Genomic DNA, 24,373 nt, shown 5'->3' on the forward strand with positions numbered 1-24,373 from the left:
TGTTGCCCTTCTATGCCTCTCTTTCATAAATACTTCTATAACTCGTGGTCCAGCCGTTTGTCACTTGAAATTCCTTCTCGCACATCTAGTCGACTTCATAATCATCTCAGCTTCAGGTGCATTTTTGGCCGCACACAGTCATTCAATAATTCTGCATTGCCACGCGCCATCGCACTATGGAATAACCTTCCAAATGATATTGTTTCAATAAAAGATTCTGCCAAATTTCGTGAACAATTGCAACTTCATATGTTCTCTTGACTCTGTATTAATATATCTTTTTTATGATTACCAGTGTTCCTATTTCCCTTCCAATGTACAAATTTACTTGTTTTTTTTTTACTATGTAGTTATTTTTATGCCTTATTTATTGCCTTTTTTCTGTAACCCCCCCTACGCAATGCTCCACTGGAGCCTGTGGGGTAATATGAATAAATAAATAAATAAATAAATAAATAAATAAATAAATAAATAAATCGGGTGTGTGCGTTGGCTGGTTCGCTGCCGAGTACTGGGGCCAAATAAACGTTGTGCCAACGGAGATGTCATAATATACATACATATATATATACATTCACGACTCCTAGTGAATACTCGCTATATATATATGTATATATATATATATATAGTAAAAGCTTGTTAATTTGAATTGCATAGGGACGCTTAAGGAGTTCGAATTAAACCAAATTCGAAGTAACGAAAGTCATTGAAAAACAGCTAGAATTAAAAACGGGTTGCTAGAAAGCACTTGTAACTCAAAAAATTTATTGACCAAAATAATCTGTGATTACATCTTGCTTCTTTTCTGAAAGCGATGGTCATCACTTTGTCTTCCAAAGCGCAAAAGTGACGCAGAGCTTCATCTTCACCCTCCACGAAGTTGAAAAATACGCGTGTGATACCGAGCGACTTCATATTCTGGACTTATATGCACCATCAGGGTTCCCATAGAGCTAATGCAATTTTGCGACCAATTTTTCGGATGAATTTAGGCCACAAAGTTCCGATTTTACGAACTGAATCGTTCGTTCAGAGCCACACTACCCGATCTTGGGGGCTGCCATGTTGGATTTTCTGCTGGCTTTGCTTCCAGTGGCCCGCTCTATGGCCTCCAAAATTGGAAGCGCACGCTATCAATAGAGAGCACGCGCCATCTTCTCGTCTCGAAGGCCATGCCCGCTCTTCCTTGGCTGACAAAACGCTTCGGGGGGCGGCATTTTTTCCGTTTTCTTTCTTTTTTTTCGATCAGCACTATCGCGTTCCTTTTTTTTTTATCACTGCTTGGCAGTGTGCATTTCGGCGGCGCGCATTTCGAATTATTGATGGAGGAGCCGATGCGCGTGCAAAATAACTAGTTAGTTTAACCATAGACGCCTATGCTGTGTGGCCAAACCGTGACAGTCAGTTCGAATTATTCAAAAGTTCGAATTAACGAGCTTTTACTGTATATACATATTGTGAGCACAATATTCATCTTTCATGTACTTCACCTGTATATAATCATCATCACTGTGTGTGCCATCTTCGTTCAGCGCATGGCTCAGCCAAATAAAGGCATCGAGACAACAGCTGTGCTGCTGCCTTTCAATATATATATATATATATAATCATCATTATCAGCTTATATTGTGGGGTCTCACACGTGCTCTTGGGAAAAAAGAACGACAACACAGTAGTGCAAACAAACTTTAGTAGGACGTTCTGGCGGGCTAGTTGGTTCATAGCTTTTAGACATTTATAAACTGCGCAAAAAAACGAAGACACAAGAAAGAAAACACACACGACACCACGAGCGCAGAATTCCTCTCCCTTGCGCTCGTGGTGTCGTGTGTGTTTCGTTTCTTGTGTCTTCATTTTTTTGCGCAGTTTATAAATGCAAACAAACAAAAGGGCATTTATTGCACCTTTCATACAATGATACACGCTAGCCGAATTGCTATGCATAGAACAGTCACATGGGCACGTGTCAAATCAAGGAAGTCCGACTCGCCACGACCGGATAGCGAGCGAATATGTTCGCCCCCTGCTATGACACCATCGCCTAGTTGTTCACGTGTACGGTCACGCGAATGGTGGCGCTTTCGAACGATCCGTGTTCGTCCATATCGGTGCCCTGCTCCCAGCCACGCGAGACGGTCTCGGGGAAACGTGGATCGGCACACACGTGGGACGTCCGCAATGCTCGCTGATCCCAACCCCAAGAGGAAGCGCCTTCGACCTTTCGCTCCCAAGTCACCCCGCCGTCCAGTGGTGTTAGCATCGCGACACTCGCGCCATCTCTCGCAATGCGCAGCAACCACTACGACCGCCACCGGTGCTTAGCCACGCAGAGAAGCCGGACCACAGGAGACGTTAGCCATGCGGGGAAAACATCAGGGGACGCGTGAGAGTCGCGCATCCCCACATCCCCCCAACCTTAAATCACTGCACATACTTCGGCGAAACATGTCACACAGTCTATCAATGCGCGCGTCGTGACATGCAACAGTGGCCACGCCGAGGAAATGTCCACACGTTATCCACAACATGTGAGCCGACATTGTCTTTGGAGTTCACCGCTGGCGTCCGTTGGTCACAGCAACACCTCTGCAGATTCGATGACACGACTCTAGCCCAGGACTCCAGAAACGGCAAAGCAGAAGTCGGCACGATCGAGCAAGCGTCGCTCGCGCCGACGCGCCATGCCAGGCGAAAGCCGCTGGTGACTGCCGCCTCTCTTCCCAGCCGCCGAGGGTAGCGAGCCGGACACAGGCGGCCGCCGAAATCGCTGCTCCGAACTGGCCACAGGCATCTCCATCGCCTGGGGTAGCTCGATTGTAGTCCGGGGCAGCAGCACAGACAATGTGCAGGTGACAGCAAGCCAGGGGTGACTCCGCTCACACTGCGTACACCCAACGCACTCGACAAACACTAAAGTAGTGCAAGGGAGAGGAATTCTGTATGCGCATCGCCCACGTGGTACGATGTTCAATTTGGCTAGCCAAATTTCGGCCGGCATTTCAGATGCTAAGTTCACGTGAACAAAGTTTACTTTCTTGAGTCGAACGAGTAATTTCAATTCGTGCGAGGCGAACTAATGAGGGAAGCAATGTGCGACACCTCAACACCACGGTCCACCAGGTTGTGTCCCTCAACGTGCGACAGGCAGCTTTGTAAAGCCTTAGGCCTAATGTGTTGCTACTTTGACAACAACCAGCATCCAGAAAAAAAAAAAAAACATCACCGAAAATGGGCACAACAGGTAGCCACGAGGAGACGTTAGCTCTGTGAGGTAGTCCTACTCCGCTCGGTGCACACAGCGTCCGAGTTGACGGCGCCCACTGTCCCAGACGGTGTCGGAGCGCCCGATGCCAGGTGGCAATACCAGTCAGCCCGTAGCGGCACCTGTGGCCCGCGGCCACCCGGCTCCCTGAGCCGTGACTTCCGAAGTCAAAGAGATAGAAGAAGCTATTTACATAAGAAATTCGGACCACCCACGAGGCTTCCGTACTCACTCGCTTCAGGCTTGCCAGTGCTCAGTGGGCGCTAGGCCTCGCTCTCCCAGGATGCAGACCACGTGGCTCTCGTACCAATGAGTGTACTTCAAAAAAACACTTGCGAAAAGGCTTAGCATGTTGAAAAGTTCAAACACGCTACAGCAACTGTCGCCTCGCTCAAGAAAGCACGCCGCCGACACTAGCGATCAAAATCCACGCTAGGACTACGCTTCGGTTGAAACAAAGGTTGTCTCGAACCGAGCAAAACTGTTAAAATTATCCTCCGATGCCCCAAGAGGTCCACGTTGGGCAGCCAGATGTGGGGTCTCACACGGGCTCTTGGGACAAAGGAACGACAACACAGTAGCGCAAACAAAGAAAAGGGCATTTATTGCACCTTTCATACACTGATACACGCTAGCCGAATTACTATGCATAGAACAGTCACGTGGGCGCACGACAAATCAAGGAAGTCCGACTCACCGCTACCGGATAGCAAGCGAATATGTGGCCCCCTGCTATGACACCATCGCCTAGTCGTTCACGTGTACGGTCACGCGAACGGTGGCACGTTCGAGTGATCCGTGTTCATCCATACCGGTGCCCTGCTCCCATCCACGCGAGACGGTCTCGCGAAGCGTGGATCGGCGCACGTGCGGGATGTCCGCATTGCTCGCTGATCCCAACCCCAAGAGGAAGCGCCTTCGACCTTTCGCTCCCAAGTCACCCCGCCATCAGGGGGCGTTAGCATCGCGACACTCACGACATCTCTCACAATGCGTCGCAACCACTACGACCACCACCGGCGCTTAGCCACGCGGAGAAGCCGGACCACGGAGACTTGAGCCATGCGGGGGAAACACCATCAGGGGACGCGGGAGAGTCGCGCATCCCCACAATATTTATGTCCAATGCAGGACGAAGGCCTCTCCCTGTGATCTCTAATTACCCCTGTCTTGCGCTAGCTCATTCCAACTTGCGCCTGCAAATTTCCTAATTCCATCTCCCCACCTAGTTTTATGCATATTAATCTGTAGCGCCTCAGCATGCGGCGCCCGTCAAGGAAGAAGAAGTTGGCATTCGAACGCGCGGCACGTGCAGAGCGAGAATAAAAAAACCAGTTCGAAAACTCAACGCTGTCAGGGCTGGATCTTTCTCGTGTTAGCTCCGACAAATCTTCAACCCCACTCTTACACTTTCTCAGTTAAGGTCCTCAATTATTTGTTGTAATTCAAGCCCATTCTTGCTGAATAGGACCGTGTCATCTGCAAAGTGAAGGTTCCTGAGATATTCGCCATTGATCCTCACATATGATAGTGGAACTTACAAAGAATAAATGAAGAATTTGTAAGTTCCACTATCATATGTGGCTCTGCTGACGTCATGAATGGGCTCTCTGGTCACAAGTTGGTATTTGCCACCTTTTCTTTTCAAAAGTGTTCTGACAAAAGCAAGGCCATGATCGTTATGAACGATTTCAACAAGGCAGATGATGAGAGCATCCTAGATTGCTTAGAAATGGATTTGGACGGTTTTAGTGTAGATGAAAATGTGAATGTGTTGTGGTGGAAATTCAAACAAGTTTGTCTTCATTCTATTGCCATGTTCGTTCCTGACAAGATTAAGAAAAGGAAACAGAACCCCTGTGTTATGAGACAGATAATCCACATGAAAAGAAAGCTTAAGCGAATGAGATGCTCAGGTCAGCCTCGGGACTGAAAATTGACGTTAATAAAGCAAAGGATACAGTAAAAGCTCGATGATACGATCACGGCTAATACGAATTTCCGGATGATACGAATTTTTATGTGGTCCCAGCCGAGCCCCATTACTTTGCAACGTGCTAGAGAACGGTTGCTACGAATCGATTTTCGGCCTGCGTCGGTTGATACGAATAAACGCCGCCCCACCGACGGCCGCGAAAGAGAACATCGCGCAGTCACGCGCTTTCTCCCGTTCTCTTTTGGTGCGGAGGCGCGAACGCGGCTCCGGACAGCGCGGACTCCGCGACTTGGCACTAAGAGTTTGAAGCGGTGGTGCTTTGGCGCTTTTGTACTTTTCCTCCTTTTCGGCGGCCGCCCATCAGACGGAGTGGCTGCTGTGCTTCGGGCCGCATTCTTTGTGTTTGCGCCATTTTACCTAGTCACAGCGAGCTATGTCTACCGAGATAGAAGGACATTAGAGACTTTTTCTTCAAGAAATAAATGCTTTTTACGTACATGTGCCTGAGTGAGTTCACCTCTGACTCTTTAATTTAGCTACAGTCGAATCTCGTTAATTCTAACACACTTATTTCGAACATACCGCGCACCGACAATGCTCTTAGCAGCGCGCCAAATCACGCGGCGGCGCCTCCGACTGGCATTGCTCTGACACCGCTGTAGAGCAAAAGCTCAGGAGAGACCCCTCAATGCCGCGCGCGAAGGAACTGGAAAAAAAAAACCCCGCGGCGGAAATTTCACCCTCTCTCAAATTGCAAGGTCGCCATTTCTGCATCGCGCCGGAACAAGCGTGTACGTGCCGACTAGAGTGTTCTAGACAACCGTATTCTAGCACACACTAGTGCCGACGTCTCAGCCACGCGGATAAAATGGCAGTGAACCCTTCTCCTCTATGCTTCCTCTATTTTCTAGTCACATGTTGACCTTGCACGCTGCGGCAGCAGCGCAGAGGGAAGCAGCGGCGGAGGCGCAGTTGGGCCAACGAAACTGCCCACGCCCGCAAACGCTCGCTTCCCGATAACGGCAGAAAACGAAACTTCGGGGAGCGGCTAAAATAAGCTGGCGCCAGCGCACAGAGTCGAAGGTGAGAGAGCTACGAGGGAGCTGAGAGGGAGGGCGAGGGGAGCCACCGAAGCGGCGGAGTTGACGCGGCCAAATCCGCTTCCCTGCCGCTCTCCTCCCTCACCTTCGACGGTCTGCGCGCGCACCCGTGTGCCGGCGCCGCCCGCTCCCTGAAGCTTCGTTTTCTGCCGTTATCGGGAAGCGACCGTTAGCCGGCGTGGGCAGTTTCGTGGCCCACGCTTGCTATGCGCTTGCGCGCCGCGATATTTCACGACTCGTACCGTTCGTGCATCGTGCTATGGTGTATGAATACTTCAAAAATACGTCCTTTTAATTTGAACAAATTTTCGGGCCCCTTCGAGTTCGAATTATCGAGATTCGACTGTAGTTTTAATTGTGTTTCGATGATACGAATTTCGGCTAATACGAATATTTTTCGTGACCCCATGAGATTCGTATCATCGAGCTTTCACTGTACTTTCTTCACTATCCCTCTAGTACTGTCCTCAAGGAAGCACCAGGGAAACTGAGGTATTTAGGCGACAACAAATCCAGTACTATTTCATTAATGGTTGACGGCTTGCCAGTTTCAGAAGCAAAACCAGTAGCTGATATATTTAACAGATACTTTCAATCCGTATACTAATCTTGTTACAGAGCCTAAAGGGTTCGCTTCTTCTATAGTCGGGTACAACTTAAGAAGACAGGAGGGGCCCCGCCCAAATGACCGAAGTGCAGCAGCCGATTGCCTCCATGACTAAAGAAATAGTCCCACTGACGCAACTCGGCCCAGCTTGAAGCGCGGGCTGCCATGTTCTCCGTCGGCGGGGACACCGGCCGTCCGGCTCATGATGTCAGTCTAGAGTACGCGTCCATTGGTAGAGGCTCGTATGTATCCGCCTTTGAGGGGGTAAACGCCGCTGCCTTCTAAAGTTGTACGCGACTATTGACCCTTTTCCCGGTGCTCCCGTGGGCGCTGCCATGTTTGATCACGTGGTGACGCGTCCATTGCTTGCCTCAGCTGCCTCGGTTGCCTCCGCGTTTACAATGCAAGCGCGTGACGCCGGCGCGGCGCAACAAACTTCCGTTTCGACGCATATCGTAGACGGTGACTGTGTGGACGACACGAAGCTTTGGCCACAGCTTTAGAGGACATGTAAGTGCTTTCATAGCTCATTACGCCTTGTCCAAACGGCGCGAGCAGCGTATACGGTGCTTGCACTAAAAGCGAGGCTAGAAATGTATTCCAAGCTGTCCAAACTTCCCGCTTATGAATTAAATCAGGATCACTGTTCTCGTTCTTTATTTGGCAAACATTTTGAAGCAGCGGTTTGTCATGTTTCTGACTCAGTAATACTAAGTTCCTCGGTGAGGCTACTATCTGTTTATTTTCAGCCTAATCGCGCTCGCGGGTGTGCTCTGCTGCGATCGATTTGTTCTTGCGGCGCACAAAACTTGGAATGTAAATGTTCTGTACTTTGTGGTAGCTTGTAGCAAAGACGTATTATCACTAGTCCGTCGCTTACTCTGTGGACCGTCACGAAACGTTCAGCTTCCAACATTCGTGTCTGTGTAGTCGCCGTCACTCACGCATTCAGCACATTGATTCAAGTGTGCTCACATTCACTTATTATTGATACGTTGGCGATAGGGTGCGTGTAAGTTTGCGTGCGAGTAGGGGTAGATGTGTGTAAATAACTTGCGAAAAACTTACTATGCCCGTAAATGGCGTTATACTTCCTTTTGTAACGAGCGCTACTCACTCTTAAGTGCCGACGTTGCGGTGTTGAAGTCCTTTTATTGCGATAGCAATTATATGGACACTCAAAAGCAGATTTCTGCCGTCGGCGTCGCCGTCGCCGTCGCCGTGAGGTTCCGTATGACGTCAATGGAGATGAAATCGTGGCCGCGCGCCGCCGAACGCTGTATGTGCGAGTGAAAGGGCGCGAGGGACGCGCTCTTTCACGGGGAGTGAACGCACGGCGGAGAACAAACGCGCGTTCTGCGCCGTGCTTCCTTAAGGGCTGCAGAAGTAGGCGTCTCTTTCCTCCTTTACAATCACCATATATGTAGAGCAAACGCGCCTTCTTCCGATGCGCGAGAGGCCGTGGGGGAGGGGGGGAAGGGGGAGGGAAGGGAGGCGACGTTTAGCTGCGGCACCAAGTGCCTATTTATATCAGAGGCTCCGGCAACAGTCACCAACGCCGCACGCATTTTGAGCGAACGCGGGCAAAATGCCGACGGCGTCGACAACAGTTCGGCGCGTTGCCGGTGCTGCTGCATGTCCAAGTTTATACAGCTGATAAAGCTAATATCATTACTCCGTATATCTCTCTACAAATTTGCTATCGCAATTGATGCTTCACCTTTCAGGTGAAACTGCGACAACTTTTCTTTGGAGGTTAGCTATACAGCGCTGGCGGATGAATTATTCTTTTTTATCCCCAAGGAAAGCCGTGCATCGCGAAGGGCCGACAACACAGGCAGTCCTTATGTAGCAGCGGCGACACAGGTTGATTCCATTCCTTAATATGCGAATCACTATTTTTGCAGCTAACTACCGCACACGTCTTCCCTTCATTGTTACACATTTTGCAGCATGAATTGGGCACAGTGCATGAGCGAACACCCACTTGCATTTCCGAAAGCTGATCGCATAGTAGCAGGACAGAAGCAGTAGTGGTTTCGTATTCGTGTGCATTCGCTGAGGCAACGTATGGCGCGCCGCCGAAAGCGCCATCTCGTTGCTCTAGAGCAAACTGCTCCGCGAAAAGGGTCAATATGCAGGATGATGTTGTCCATCAGGAGGGTATCCTTAACTTGCTTCTTAACCTTGATGCTAAGACAGCTGACGGCCCTGATAACATTCCTACAGTTTTCTTGTGACGTTACGCAGAGTGGATGTCGCATTACTTGTTCCTCATTTATAACGCCTCCCTAGCGCAGTGTTCTCTTCCGTCAGACTAGAGGGGTGCTCGTATGATTCCCATATTCAAGTCAACTGATGGCTTGTGCGTATACAATTACCGCCCAATCTTCTTGACTTCAACAAGCTGCAAAATATTAGAACATATAATTTGCGGACACTTGACCACATTTCTCGAAGAAAAGAGACTGTTATCAGACGCCCATCATGGTTTTTGGCGTGGTTTGTCGACTGTTACGCAGCTGCTTAGTGTATGTCATGATTTTTCACTCTCGATTATTAACAAAGAACAGATCGATGCTTTATTTCTGGACTATGCAAAAGCTTTTGATAAAGTGCCCCATAATAAATTATTGCAGAAGTTCTACGCCATTAAAATAAATAGCAGACTTATCGAATTTATTAGGGCTTATCTACAAAACAGGTATGTCCAAGTTGACAAGTACTGCTCGGAGACGCTACAAGTAACATCAGGGGTTCCATAAGGGTCAGTTTTAGGTTCGATTTTATTCCTCATTTATGTTAATCATATTGTGAATGTTATACACACCAATGTTAAGATAAATCTTTTCGCAGACAACTGCGTTCTTTACACCTCGGTTAAATCTGTGGCTGATCAAATTACACTTCAGAAAACCCTCGCTGAAGTTTCAAGTTGGTGCACGAAATGGAACATGTTCTTAAACGCTGACAAGTGCTTAGTCCTCCTATATGCAGGAACAAAACCGTTTTGCGTCATTCTTATTTTGTAGATGGCTTTGTACTTAAGGAATCACTGGCTGTTAGATATCTCGGAGTTACAATTACACACAATATAAGTTGGGATCTTCATATTAAATACGATCTGCACCAAGGCTTTCAAACCTCTCTGTTTTGTTCGACACAAGCTTTTGAAAGCCCCTATGAAAGTGAAACTAGTAGCATATAAAGCATTGGTACGACCATGTCTAGAGTATAGACAGAAAAACGTTGTCAAGTTAGAAAAAGTTCAAAGATCTGCGGCTCGATTCATTTGCAACAAATATAAATGCAGTGATAGTGTGACAGAAATGATTGATTATCTTGGTCTTGATACACTTAAAGCGAGACGCGTTGAATGCAGATTATAACATTTGTACTGAATATATAGCAACTTAATACAATTTAACAATCACAATTTCATTTCCCACCACACTCTGTGCGCACAAGCTCGCATTTTGATAATGGGAAAATGATCAAGGAATACAGTGCTCAAAATGATACTTTTAAATATTCATTTTTTCTGAGAACCATAAGCACTTGGAACAAATTGCCGAAACATATTGTTGATAGTCCCAGTGTTGACGTATTTATTATAAACTTGAAGAAAATGCGTGGGTGAAGGTGTTCTTGTACTGTTTGAATTGCAGTGTTGCATGCATTAATTTCCTGTATTTGTTTCTTATTGCTGTTGTTTATGTGTTCTCTGATGTCCTTTTTTCTTTGTGCCCACTTCTGCTTGGAGTCAAGCGACTCTGCAGTATTCCTAAATAATTAAATTATAATAAAAAAAATAAATGTACCTGACATGCCGCTATGGGTTGTGTGCGTCTTTTCTGGGGCCTTTGAGAGTGTTGCCTGCTGAATTTATTATGCCATGATTCATCAACTAACTCACATACAAACCATTTTAAAGGGAAAGTTGCAGTCATCAGTGATGGGCCTAATTTGGCTAGTAGTTGGCAGAGATTGATGGTCGCAAATGCTGGGTCCAACACTCGATCCTGTTTGACTGTGCCCCATTTTGTCTGCAGAGTATGGCCACGATGGGGAGGAGGACCCATTAGCACGACGGAACTCAACGTAAGTGAAGTTGGGACAGAACAGCTGCTTGGGCTAGTTGGTGAAACATTCTTTCGTTAAGGAAAAGCCATATTTTGCACAAAATTCAAAAGGAAGTCGTTATGTGTGTCCTGTTTGCCTTCTTTTCTTCCTTTTGAATTTTGTGCAAAATATGGCTTGTCCTTCATGAAAGAACAAGCAGGGATGTGTTTTGAACTTGCCAGCTGCAAAGCTGTGCACAAGGTTATGACACACATGAGACACACCAACTTGTGACGTTTTGATGATCGCATGTAATTGCCAGGAGTGTCGTAATGCCAGTACAAAAACAGATGGCACCAGCAACAGTGTATTACCATATATACTCGCTTAATGAACGCACTTTTTTTTTTCTCCAGAAAGCTTCTTCTTCTTTCTGGGGTTTTACGTGCCAAAACCAGTTCTGATTATGAGGCACGCCATAGTGGAGGGCTCCTACTTAATTTTGGCCACCTGGGGTTCTTTAACGTGCGCTACAACGCAAGCACACGGGCATTTTTGCATTTTGCCTCCATCGAAATGCGGCTGTCGCGGCCGGGATTCGATCCTGGCCGCGCAATGCCTTAGCTAACTGAGCCACTGCGGCGAGTAGTAAGCGGAAGCAAAGTTGGCGGGTGCATTTATTATGTGGGCTAAATTTTATGGAAACTTTTTCAAAACAGCGAAAATTGAAAAGTTAGGACCGTAATGATTTGAAAAATGCATTAGATAACTTATCTTTGCAGTAAAATAACATGTATAATATATACAAACCATAACAGCGCTTCTATTGCACTCCACATCGGAACCATCAGACCTGTCGTCCAGGCCTCTGGCCGCTTGATCTACAACAGCTCGTCCTCACAGCTGCTTCTGACCATCTGCCGTTATTGCAGGCATCACGTTGAAGCACCACTTTTTGGCACCTGTTGTTTTGACAAGCACGCTGTGTGCGTCTCTTTCCTCGACCGTCCTGCTCATCGGCATGTGAAAGTTTATCGGTGTCTGATCAGCGTTTTCATTTTGTGAGCAGATAAACCCTGTGTCCCACAGCAAGCATATAACTTGATTTAGGAGCCATCGTGCACAGTGAAACCAAAGACAGGCAGAAAAGCGAATTCAACACTACGCCCGAGTATGCCCACGTGCCGACCAAGTGCTGGCCGCGCCTTCTTCACTGGGGCTCACCTGTGCACCGCGCGTGGCTGTGCATGGCCACACATTGCGCACGCCCACTTTCCTATTGCGTCAAAATAAATTCCGTAAACTGCATAAAGTTACTGTTGTAGAGAGCCAGGTGCGTTTTTTTTCTCTCCAGCCTGCGAGGTGCCATTGTGCCGGCACTAGCGGCAAGCGTGCGGTAAGAACAGGCTGAGCGTTATCATGGTCGCTGTTACCATCAGATTCCAAGTGACCGTCATCATGCGCAGCCTGTTTTTACTGTATGTTTGCTGCCAGTGTTCTCTCGTCATGGTTTTGCCGTCAGCTTCTCGGTCATCAAAAGCACCGCCCCTGCTGGTATACCGCCGCGGTTTGTTTGCCACTAGCAGAAATGTGCAGCCTACATCAGTTAGCTGCAGAAGTTCGTTTACTTGATCTCGGCGCTTCCCACATGGCATCATTATTATTTTTAACACAGCGTCGGGCATCGAGATTAAGGGCACTTGCTTTAAACACATGTGCGAGAATAAAAGATTCTAGCCTCTCCAAATAATTACAGCACGGTCATTCGATCATGAGACTGCAAAGTAGCAAGTTGGAGGTGCGATTATTAAGCAGGGGAAAACAAAAATCAGAATTTTTATGAGCAAAGTTGAAGGTGCGTTTGTTATGTGAGTGCGTTCATTACGCTAGTATATACGATATTTTAATCTTTTCTCTGTATTGCTTCTGCCTGTTGCATTTCTCCAGTATTTGCTGAGTGCATCGTGAATGCATGCTTTAGTTTCAGTTAATAAATGTACACTGACATTGTGCTGCATTTATTCACACCATTAGCCTTACAGTATCTTCCTTAAGCAGTGTAGAGCATGCTTACTTAGTAGAACATATGACAGAGTTGTTGTATGATGATCATTCAACCACAACATTTGATTCGGTGACTGGTTTTCAAGTACAATTAAACCTTAGTATAACAAAGTGGATAAAATTGGAAATTTGCTTTGTTGTATCGAAATTTCGTTATATTTAAATTGAATATTTTATGCAAATAAGTACTGTCGGCAATAGATTTTTCTTACACGGAAGGGGCTGCAATATTTTCCATATCAGAAAAAGCAAATTTGAACGTGAAAAAAAAAGAAGGAAAATCAGTGTTGAATTTAAAAGTTGGCGACGAAGGATTCTCCCCGGCAGCCGGGAGTGAATGCGAAGTCTGCCTCTTGCTTCAATGCATCTCCGACATTTGAGATTACACAATCTACAGCACTAAATGCGTGGGAAGATAGCACATAATGCCACACCATCTCGGTACACCCGCTCTTGCATATGCGGCAGATTACCACTAAAGCAGGGCGTGGGCTGCATATGTGCTCAGCCGCGCTGACAGTTATGCGCAGCCCTGTCCGCACTAGAACCCCACCAACCTGCATTCTCTATCCCCTCCTCGCGCACGCTTGATCACGTTACCACAAGCTTTTTGCCTTTTCTGAATGCCCAATAATTCGGAAAATTTTGCAGCCCTTTAAGAAATATTATCTGTAAGTGTCTTATACTCGTGTCACACAGGCACGCTTGGAAGGCCTTCCAGTCAACGGCCTTCGAAATGCCACAACTCTATTGACTCAAAGAAGTTCTGGCGGTGCTACACGGCACTCTTTGAAAGGCCGTTGAGTGGTTCAGGCATTTCTCGCAAAAATTGTGTGGAGCTGCGGATCTTTAGTGTCGTTTTCATGTCACCAAAAGTTAAGTAATATTAAATCCACTCAAAAGCACTGAAATGTATTTTAATAAGTTGTTTATACGTTGTTCTAAATACATTGGAATCTCGATGATACAAATCTCACGAGGTCACGAAAAATATTCGTATGCGCCAAAATTTGTATAATCGAAACGCAAATAAAACTAGCTAAATTAAAGAGTCAGAGGTGAGCTCACTCAGGCACACGCAAGTAAAAAGCATTTACAGTATAGACCACTTATAACGTAACTGTTTATAGTGCAAAACTGGTTACAACGTGGCCTTTTCCGACTCCCATTTATCCTCCCATAGAACTCCATGTATACGCATACCGCTTACAGTGCAGCCGCGTGAGACGAAATACCGGTTATAGTGCAGCTTCCGCGGGAAAATCTCGCCGACAAGGGCAGCAGCGAGTACGCTTCTCAACGAGGTGCACCCACCGATGGGAAAGAAGATCAACAAGGGTGATGCGGAGGAGGAGCATGAGACGTGGAGCATGAGTCCAAGCGCGATAAAAACGCCGCCGCGTGCCATATGCGCGAGTGAAAGTGCGCGGGGGATGCGCGCCTTCATGGAGAGCGAACGCACAGCAGAGAGCAAGCGCGGCTTCCGTTGCGCAAAAGGCCGTGGGGGTATGGAAGGGAGGGAGGGAGGGGGGGCGACGCTGTGCTACTACACCAAATGCGTATCTTGCAACCGGGCGCAAGGGGAACTGACCACTCAATCTACCACGCGAATGGAGGAATGCGGGAAGTCAGCACGGGAAGGAGGGGCGGCTTCTACTTTGCCAACAAATGTGTTCTTGTACTTTGCGCCTGGGCCGGCTGTCGGTGTTGTCGCGCACACCGTATTTTGAAAGTGATCTCCACACGGCTCTGACCTTTGTATGCGCTGTGCTTACGCCGCTCAGTTTCCATTGAAGTGATAGACCGCACGAACCTTCGCTCGCAGCGGCCACGTTTCCCCACGCCTGCGTGGGGAAAAGGACAAAAGGAAAAGCACAAAAGCAACAAAAGCGCCACCGCTTGAAGCTCTTCTCGCCCAGTCGTGGCCTCCGCACCAAAAGAGAAAGGGAGAAAGCGTGTGACTGTGCGCTGTTTTCTCTCGCGGCCGTCAGTGGGGCGGCGTTTATTCATATCAACCGACACGCATCGAAAGTCAATTCGTAACAACCGTTCTCTTGCACGTTGCAAAGTAATGGGGCTCAGCCGGGACCACAGAAAAATTCATATAATCCAGAAATTCGTATTAGCCGTGATCATATCATCGAGATTCCACTGTATATGTTTAGTTTTTAAGTTATTGAGTAGCGAAACTGTGGCACGATGAACACAAGTACGTCACTGTTGTCAAGAGTATGCGCAGTTCGCACATTTCAAGTGGCAAAAATACTTTAATAAATAAATAATAACACTCGTATATACAGTTTTTGAGAGCCTTTGGTTTGATTTTTTATTTCTATTCGTGAGTACGAGCACACTGTGAACGAGAGGGCCCATTGGTGCTGTTTCCGTTTCCGTTGCTCAAAGGCCATCGAGGTTTCGATAGAATTGTAGGGTGCTCCGTTGACTCCATAGACTTGGTGGCCTTCAAAACCACCCGTGTAGCAGCTCAAACTTGACCTTTGAGTCAACAAACTATTGGTTGGAAGGCCTTCCAAATGCCCTTGTGACACGGGTGTTATTTGCTTAAAAGGTGTGGGTTCTTAGTGTCTCACAGGAGACCAACCACCGCTGGGTTCGAGCTTAGCGAGCCACCGGGCCGCGTCAGACGTCGCCTCCAGCACCGCTCGCGCGCGAGCTCAGAGGCCGTAAGGGACTACCGAGCGACGCACGCAAAAACACAGTAAAGCCCTGAGTTGACGGAAACCGTTTAGTGAAACCGTCGGCACCAGCACTGCACAAACGCCCGCGCGGCGGGGAGCCATAGGGGTCCCGCACCAAGGCGAAAATACAATAACAGGCGCCTATAGCACGTCGCGGCGAGAGCACAGGCTCAAGCTAGGACACGCCGCTAGGAAAAGTCCCGGCGGCTATGCTACTTGCTCTGGTGATAACCAATGGGTCAACTCGCGAGAGCACGGGCAATATCCTTCGGCTTAGGCTTTCGGCAAGTGCGGCTCGGCGAGGTACGACCTCGCGCGAGCACTAATGGCACCGCTCGTCGGCTTAGCGTCGGGAAAGGATCAGCACAAAGTACGCGCTCCCCGCACGGGCAAAGGCACCGTGCGCGAGCTCCAGCCCTAGTCACAAAGGTGTCGGCGGACGAGAGGAAAGCATGTACGTACCGTGTGCTGGTCCCGGAGAGAAGTCAGAGCCACGCTCCGCCGCTAGCAGCCGAAACGTGGCCGCCTCGTGACGTCAGCGCCCCGCCCTCAGCGCCACCGCGGGAACCGGTTACGCGGGACGGGGAAAAGCTGGGACGGCAGGAAAAGGTGACACCAGCGCAATGGCGCTGGCGCGACCCTCAATCCCCACAAAGGTCGAATTTTAATGTTACAAAATTTCAACATAGCAAAGCAAATTGCTGATTTTGCCAACTTTGTTATATCAAGGTTTAAATGTAACCATTAATTAAGTTACAGGTATTGTGCACAAGTTCGTGGTATGAATGACAAATAGTTGACAATAGCTGGAACAGTGCACACTTGTGGTCATTGGGGCCAAGCCGCTGCTGACGCTGGCACTGTGCAGGGGGGCTGAGCCCCGGCTGGTATGCTTCCACAAGGAGAGTGGCAGCAACGTGGGCCTGCGGCTGACTGGCGGCAACCAGGCCGGTGTCTTTGTTACAGCTGTGCAGCCAGGCAGCCCTGCTTCCTTGCAGGGCCTCCAGCCGGGCGACCGCCTCCTCAAGGCAAGTCTTGTACAGAGAACTCTCTCCAGGCGTCCTCTGAGGTTTTGCTCCCATACTCGCCATCAAGGGCAAAGTAGACAGCTAAGCAGACAGCGGCCATCTTAAGTTTCATTTCGATTATGCCAGCAAAAGAGAGAGCTTCGGGAAGACAGCACCGAAGTTAAAAACGATCAGACAACTTTGCTGTCCAACCAAGATAAGATGACAGCTGAACAGGCAGCTGAACAGGAAGCTTGGAAACAATGGGATGTTTGCCTGTTCACAGGAAAATGTAGTCACACTTTCTTGCGCACTTAATGTAAGTACTATTGCATTTTCCGTATGTTTACACATGCAAAGTGTTTAACTGCAGCAATGAAATGTGCGTTTCTTAGCTTTTTCTTGGCTACATGAGGTGGCATCGTGTCACAGACTTATGAATGGTTTCAGATGCATTGCATTGCTTGGGCTCGAAGCTGTCTTTTTAGCTGTCAACGTAGACTGTTACAATGCTGGCTGGAATCGGAACACATCCTAACAACAAATCTGAAAAGAAGATTGTGCTTTGTCTTTGCTCAAGTTTCACCACAAAACTACATTATTGTCCAGTGAAACCCTTTGCCTGGCTTGACTAGGCACAGGTGACACCTCTGCTGCAGCTTTCTTCTCCAATGGTGAAGTACACGTGCAAATGTGGTCCAAAGGCAAAGTCCTGACAGGCTTTGCTGGCAAGCTAAGGCCCATAGTCACTATGCACAGTGTCAGGAATGCCGTGTCTGGCAAAGATGCTCTTCAGCGCCACTGTTATGGCTTCGGCAGACATGGACCGGAGGGTGATGACTTCCGGGCAATGAGAACCGTAGTCCACCACTAGCAGGAACTACTGGCCGTCCTAATGAAACAGGTCTGGGGCTATTTGCTCCCAGGATACTGCAGGAGTTTCTGCCGGCATCATCGGTTAGGCACGTTGGACCCTTGTAGCGCCATGGTTTGCCACTGCAGTTCTCACCTGGCTGCTGAGACCGGGCCAGCACACAGACTCTCTGGCTAGGGCCAAACACCAGTTAACACCCTGGTAACCATCGTGGAGCAGGTTCACCATGTCTTGGTGCAGTAGAGTTGGCACGTCAAGGCGTTCTCCCATGAGTAAAGAAACTGTAGTGTCGCAGATGAGTAGGAGACCATCGCAGATGGAAAAGTTACCCCAGTGTTCCCAATAGCGAGTCATGTTTAATGGAAGCCGCTCACGTCTAGGCCAACATTTGGAGCAGTAGCTATTTATCGCGAGCATTCCCCATCCGATTACTGATGAGCTCTGAAGTCTTCAAAGTGCACTGCCAAAGTTGAAGAAATACCTTTGCGACACATAGACCCAATCAGTTATTAAATCGGCAGATACCTTTTCCTGGGCTCTCATGTATATGCCTGTTGGGAATTCGGCCTTGAATATAACGTACACCGCTAATATAGCGTCTGCCGTTATCGCAAGCATCCCGGTGAAGTGCTGCTTTTCAGGACCTCTTGTTTTTACAAGGCTTCCTTTCCTAGGCTGTCCTACATCACCACGTCAAACTTTATCGGCGTCTGACCAGTGTTTCCGATTTGTGAGAGGATAGACCTTCTGTCCCACCACAGGCATATCACAATTTGATGATTGAGCAGCTGAGGGCAAAACCATGATGAGGGAACACTGAGGGGGCTGGGGCAAGCATGTGGTAAGAACAGGCTGAGCCATATCGCAGTCGCTCTTTCCGCCAGGTTCCGAGCGACCGTGATAGCAGTCAGCCTGTTCTTACCTCATGCTTGCTGCCCCCTCAGTGTTCCCTCATCATGGCTTCGTTATCATCTGCTCCATCATCAAACATCAAACCCATAGCCTATACTTTGGCTGCGCTGACACAGCAATGGGCATCGAGATTAAGTGCACTCGCTCTAAGCACGTATGCGAGTGTAAAAGATTCTAGCATCTCCGAAAAACTACAGCACGGACGTTCGATCACGGGAATGCAGGGGACCAAAGTTGGAGTTGCAATTATTATGAGGGGAAAACAGAAATTCTAAGTGTGGACAATGTTGCGCATAAAGAACACGGACGTGAGAAAGAACGATGGGACACACAAGGCACAAACTTGCAACAATTTTATTTCTGAAAGATTGTGACCCTTTTATACACTTGCTCCAACATAGCGCATGTCCCGAGACATGTCTTTACACACGTGTGCATCAACTCAAAAAAGCTGTCTCTTTTGCTGACAGTGCAGCTGACGCCTCAATGATGCACCCATTTTCTAATCTAGAGATATTATGTGCTGCTATTATCAAACGAGTCATTTCATTTTTGATTCCTCTTATTATTTTGCAGTGGTTGAGCCTAGGTTTGCATCCGCAATCTCTGCGGTCAATGGCTAACCAGCCACCTGTCTTATTTTTAACATTATTCTACATTATTTAGCACAAACAAATTATATTACAAAAATTTAAAAAAAAGTTATAATTTGTCCTGGGTGCTACGATGGGTTCCTACTATAAACGTTTGCCATGCTGTCACTTGATATAAAATTGGCTTAGAACACTATTCTTGCTGATTTGCGTTCTTTGTTGGTTCCACATAATTTTTGTATGTCAATCTTTATTGCAGCGGGTATAGTTCAGTAAATAGCTCACCTGCAAGGAAGTTGCGAAAAAGAACTGAATTTTCTTAAATTTTGTAGGTTATTTACTCTGCAAGAAAACTGGTTGTATATCTTAAAATAGCACCATTGAAATACATCAATTCAGCATGTTTCATCCAAATCTACCCAGAAGTAACAAATAATTTTTGAAGAGCACGGTCCCCCCTTAAAGAGATGCGGATTTGTAGTTGCTGGCCCGTGCATACTACATATTGTTACGGGCCGCCTCCTTGCATCAAGGAAGAAGACGACGATCGCTGGGGGACACTGCGCGTGTTCAGCCATCTTGGCCATCTCAGCCAACAGTCCCTGTTGATAAATCTTGTCTCGCTTCTGCCTGTTTGACACCCCGTCACGCATTGGTGGGAGGTGCTGGGTATTCTCACGAGACGACGGAGCTCCGAAGCGGTCGGCGCTGCGGTGCGACCACCATGACACGCCAACCAGAATCTGCTTCTGCGCCGCGGACACCGATTGTAGTAGTCCAACCCCGAGACCCTGGAACGTTCAACGGGACAGATGGTATCGACGTTGAGGAATGGCTTACGCTATACGAACGGGTTAGCGATTCCAACCACTGGGACCTGACAGTCGTGCTGGCCAATGTGGTCTTTTATCTTAGTGGAACGGCGAAGTTGTGGTATGACAATCACGAGACCGGCTTTGGGAGCTGGGATACATTCAAACAAAAGCTCCGAGACCTGTTCGGTAAGGCCTCCAGTCGAAAAATCGCTGCGAAGCAACAGCTGTCAACCCGCGCCCAGACGTCCACGGAATCATACTTGTTGTACATACAGGATGTACTGGCGCTGTGCCGTAAAGATGACAGTAACATGCCAGAGTCTGACAAGGTTGGCCACGTCCTGAAAGGGATAGCGGACAACGCATTCAATTTTCTGATGTGCAGAAATTGTGCTACCGTCGATGCCATGATCGAGGAGTGTCAGCGCTTCGAGCAAGCTAAGAGCCACCATATTGAACGACCATTCACCCGGCTTCCCAACACCACTGCAACGTCTTTGTGTGAAGAGCGGCCACAATCTAACCTTTCTCCGCCTTCGGCCGAATTGACGAGGATTGTCCGCCGTGAAATCGAGGCAATGGCTCCCGCTAGCTTCTTTACCAGCTCTAACGCCGGCGACTCGAGCGCACCAGCGGTTTCACTCGTCCAAGCCATCGTGCGAAACGAACTCGCGAATCTCGGGGTTCACACTGCTTGCGCCGTTGTCAGCCCGACTTCCGCTTCCGGGGCCCCGACATTGTTCCCTCGGTATCCACGGTTTGCTCCACGATCTCGGAACCCTGCTGATTGGCGAACTGAAGATGATCGGCCTATCTGCTTTAACTGCCGCCGTGTCGGGCACGTTGCTCGCTACTGTAACAACCGCTGGTCGTTCCCGCAACGTACTCCATCCTTTGGCCATGCTCGCCGCTTTGATCGCAGCCCTTTTTTGAGCCACTATCTGCGGCACACCATTACAATCCTGACACTGCCACGACATGGTCCAGCCGCTTGCCATCACCTAGAGGTCACCAGTCGCGTTCGCAACCGTACCGCCGTCCGTCCTCCCGCTCCCCGCCACCTCGCTGCGCCCCGTCGCCGAGCAACCGTGGCTCCTTCACTCCAGAAAACTAAACGATGCAGCGCCCGGAGGTAACACTGCATCGACGACTCTGCCCCAAAACCCTCTAGTTACTCTGCCAACTCAACGCTGCGTGTTAGACGTTGACGTTGATGGCGTGACGATTTCTGCACTTGTCGACACTGGGGCTTCTATTTCTGTCATGAGCTCTGGTCTTCACCGTCGCCTAAAGAAGGTGGTCACACCTGCTGTTTCCCACGTTGTAACGTGGCCGATGGAGAAACTCCCACCATCCTAGGCATGTGCACTGCCCACATCACCATTGCCAGTCACCCAACATCTGTTTTATTTGCCGTTCTTGAGCAGTGTCCGTACGACATTATACTTGGTCTGGACTTCCTCGCAACTCATTCTGCCCTAATTTACTGTGCGACGGCCTCCTGCAGCTCGAAGTACCTCTCCTAGCTGATGCCCTAACCACGCCTTCGGCCCGTCTCTGCTCTCTCAACTATGTGCGCATGCCTCGGCAAGCCACCATGTATATCGCCATGGTCTCGAACTCTCCTGTCACTGATGGGAATTACGTGCTATCCTCGGTAACAGACGTTCTGCTCGCTAAGAACGTCGCCGTGCCTAACACCCTCGTGACTGTCACCGGCAATTGCATTGCCATTCCTATTTTAAACTTCAGCGCCTCTCCTCCACTGATTCTGGCAGGCATGTCACTCGCCGCCATCACTGCTGCCGAAGACTCCGAAATTTGTGCGTTGGATCCCTCCAGTACCTCTAGTTCGTCCTTCATTTGCACCACAAGCAGTTCGCCATGCGATGTATTTGTCGGAATAATCCCTGCTGACCTTCCTTCTGATCAAGCTACTGACCTTCGCCGCCTCCTGGAGACTTACCATGACATTTTCGACTTCGACGATCGTTCTCTGAGCCAAACGTCTGTTGTCCAACATCGCATCGACACGGGGAACGTGAGCCCTATCCACCGCCGTCCCTATCGTGCCTCCCTCGCCGAACGTCGTGTGATCCAAGGCGAAGTTGACAAAATGCTTGCAAAAGGCGTTATCGAACCTTCTTCCAGTCTGTGGGCGTCCCCTTTGGTACTAGTAAAAAAGAAAGACGGCAGCTGGCGCTTTTGTGTCGACTACCAACACTTGAACAATATCACACGTAAGGACGTATATCCCCTGCTCCGAATCGATGACGCCTTAGACTGCCTCCACGGTGCCACATACTCTTCCTCCATCGACCTACGCTCCAGATACTGGCAAATTACCGTGGATGCCATGGCCGCGAAAAGACTGCGTTCGTCACACCAGATGGACTTTACCAATTCAAGGTTATGCCTTTTGGATTGTGTAATGCCCCCGCAACCTTCGAGCGAATGGTGGATTCTCTCCTTCAGGGCTATAAGTGGTCTACATGTTTATGCTATCTAGATGACGTGATTGTCTTTTCGCCTACTTTTGAGGACCACCTAGCCCGCCTGTCGGCCATTCTCGATGTGTTTCACCGTGCTGGCCTGCAACTTATCTCCTCGAAGTGTTGTTTCGCTCGACGTCACATCACCGTTCACCTTGTTAGTGCTAGTGGTGTCCAACCTGACCCCGACAAGGTGCGTGCCGTCCGAGACTTTCCTGTTCCTCGCTCAGTTAGCGATGTACAGAGCTTTGTCGGCTTGTGTTCCTACTTCCGCCGCTTTGTCAGGAATTTTGCTGACATTGCCCGGCCGCTTACTGACCTACTCAAGAAGGACATCTCTTTTTCGAGGGATCGTGCACAAGCTGCTGCATTCACCACCCGGTGAAGTCAGTTTACTGACTTCACCGCCCATTTTGGCGCATTATGACCCGTCAGCGCCTACAGAAGTTCGCACCGACGCTAGTGGCCACGGCATAGGTGCAGTACTCGCCCAACGCCAGAACGACCAGGACCGTGTCATTGCCTACGCCAGCCGCCTTCTCTCGTCGTCGGAGCGGAATTATTTGATAACTGAGCGCGAATGGCTGGCTTTGGTCTGGGCTGTGGCAAAATTCCACCCTTATTTGTACGGCCGAACGTTTTCCGTCGCCACGGACCACCATGCCCTTTGCTGGCTCTCGTCGCTGAAGGATCCTACAGGAAGGCTTGGTCACTGGGTGTTACGACTACAGGAGTACACCTTTGACGTGCTCTACAAATCTGGCCGGATGCACCAAGATGCTGACTGTTTATCACGCTACCCTGTCGACCCTCCCGACACCGCCAAACGTGATACCGGTGACTTCATCATGGCTATTGCAGATCTGGCCAACATACGCGCTGAATAGCAAAGTGACGACACGTTATGATCTATAATTGGCCGCCTCCATTCTCGTAAGCCCAACCCATCTCTTCGTCTGTTTGAGCTTCACGACGATGTTCTTTACCGTCGTAGTACCACTCCCGACGACCCAGAGCTTCTGCTTGTTCTCCCCCAAGCATCTTCGTGCTACGGTTCTCAAAGCACTCCACAATGCACCGACCACTGGCCATCTTGGCGTATCCCGCACATACGATCGCGTGCGGCGCCGGTTTTTCTGGCCTGGTCTGTACCGATCTGTTCGACGCTACGTTGCTGCATGTGACCTTTGTCTGTGACGTAAACGGCCCTCAGGGTTGCCTGCAGGCCTTCTGCATCCTATTCACATACCCCAGGAGCCATTCTACCACATCGGTCTTGACCTCCTCGGTCCATTTCCTACGTCTGCTTCAGGGAACAAGTGGATCGCAGTTACGACCGACTACGCTACGCGTTTTGCCATCACGTGAGCTCTGCTGACTAGTTGCGCCACTGACGTCGCCGATTTCCTCCTTCATGACGTCATCCTTCGTCATGGTGCCCCTCGGCAACTGCTCACAGACCGAGGCCGCTACTTCTTGTCGAAAGTTGTCGATGACCTCCTTCGTTCCTGTTCTGTGGAGCACAAGCTCACTACTGCATACCACCCGCAGACCAACGGGCTCACCGAAAGGCTGAACCGCACCTTAACCGATATGCTGTCGATGTACGTGTCTGACGATCATTGGGACTGGGACAGCACTTTGCCATACGTCACGTTCGCGTACAACTCCTCCCGTCACGACACAGCCGGTTTTTCGCCAGTTTACCTCCTGTATGGACACCACCCTGCATTGCCTTTTGACACGCTACTACCTTCTGTCGTACAACATACCACGAAGTATGCCCGCGATGCTGCCGCGCGAGTCCATCTGGCACGTCAGATCGCTCATGAACGACTGCCTGACTCACAATTATGCCAAAAGGACCGTTATGACCGCAGCCACCGGCACCTCTGCTTTTCTCTGGGATCTCTTGTGCTTCTCTGGACTCCTTCTCGTCGCGTCGGTCTC

At 49.0% G+C, this 24,373-nt stretch overlaps 1 protein-coding gene across 1 annotated transcript in view; it reads left to right on the forward strand.

The window, feature by feature from the left end:
- The window catches only part of LOC119455307 (tight junction protein ZO-1), a 212,745-nt gene that overhangs the window by 78,786 nt on the left and 109,586 nt on the right, over nt 1–24,373 (forward strand). The window contains exons 9-10 of the mRNA XM_037716704.2: nt 10,958–11,006; nt 16,599–16,758. Of these exons, the coding sequence (XP_037572632.1) occupies nt 10,958–11,006; nt 16,599–16,758 (209 nt within the window). The remainder of the gene's footprint in view (nt 1–10,957; nt 11,007–16,598; nt 16,759–24,373) is intronic.

Source organism: Dermacentor silvarum, chromosome 6 (genome assembly GCF_013339745.2).
Source record: "Dermacentor silvarum isolate Dsil-2018 chromosome 6, BIME_Dsil_1.4, whole genome shotgun sequence".
In the NCBI taxonomy this organism is placed as follows: domain Eukaryota; kingdom Metazoa; phylum Arthropoda; class Arachnida; order Ixodida; family Ixodidae; genus Dermacentor; species Dermacentor silvarum.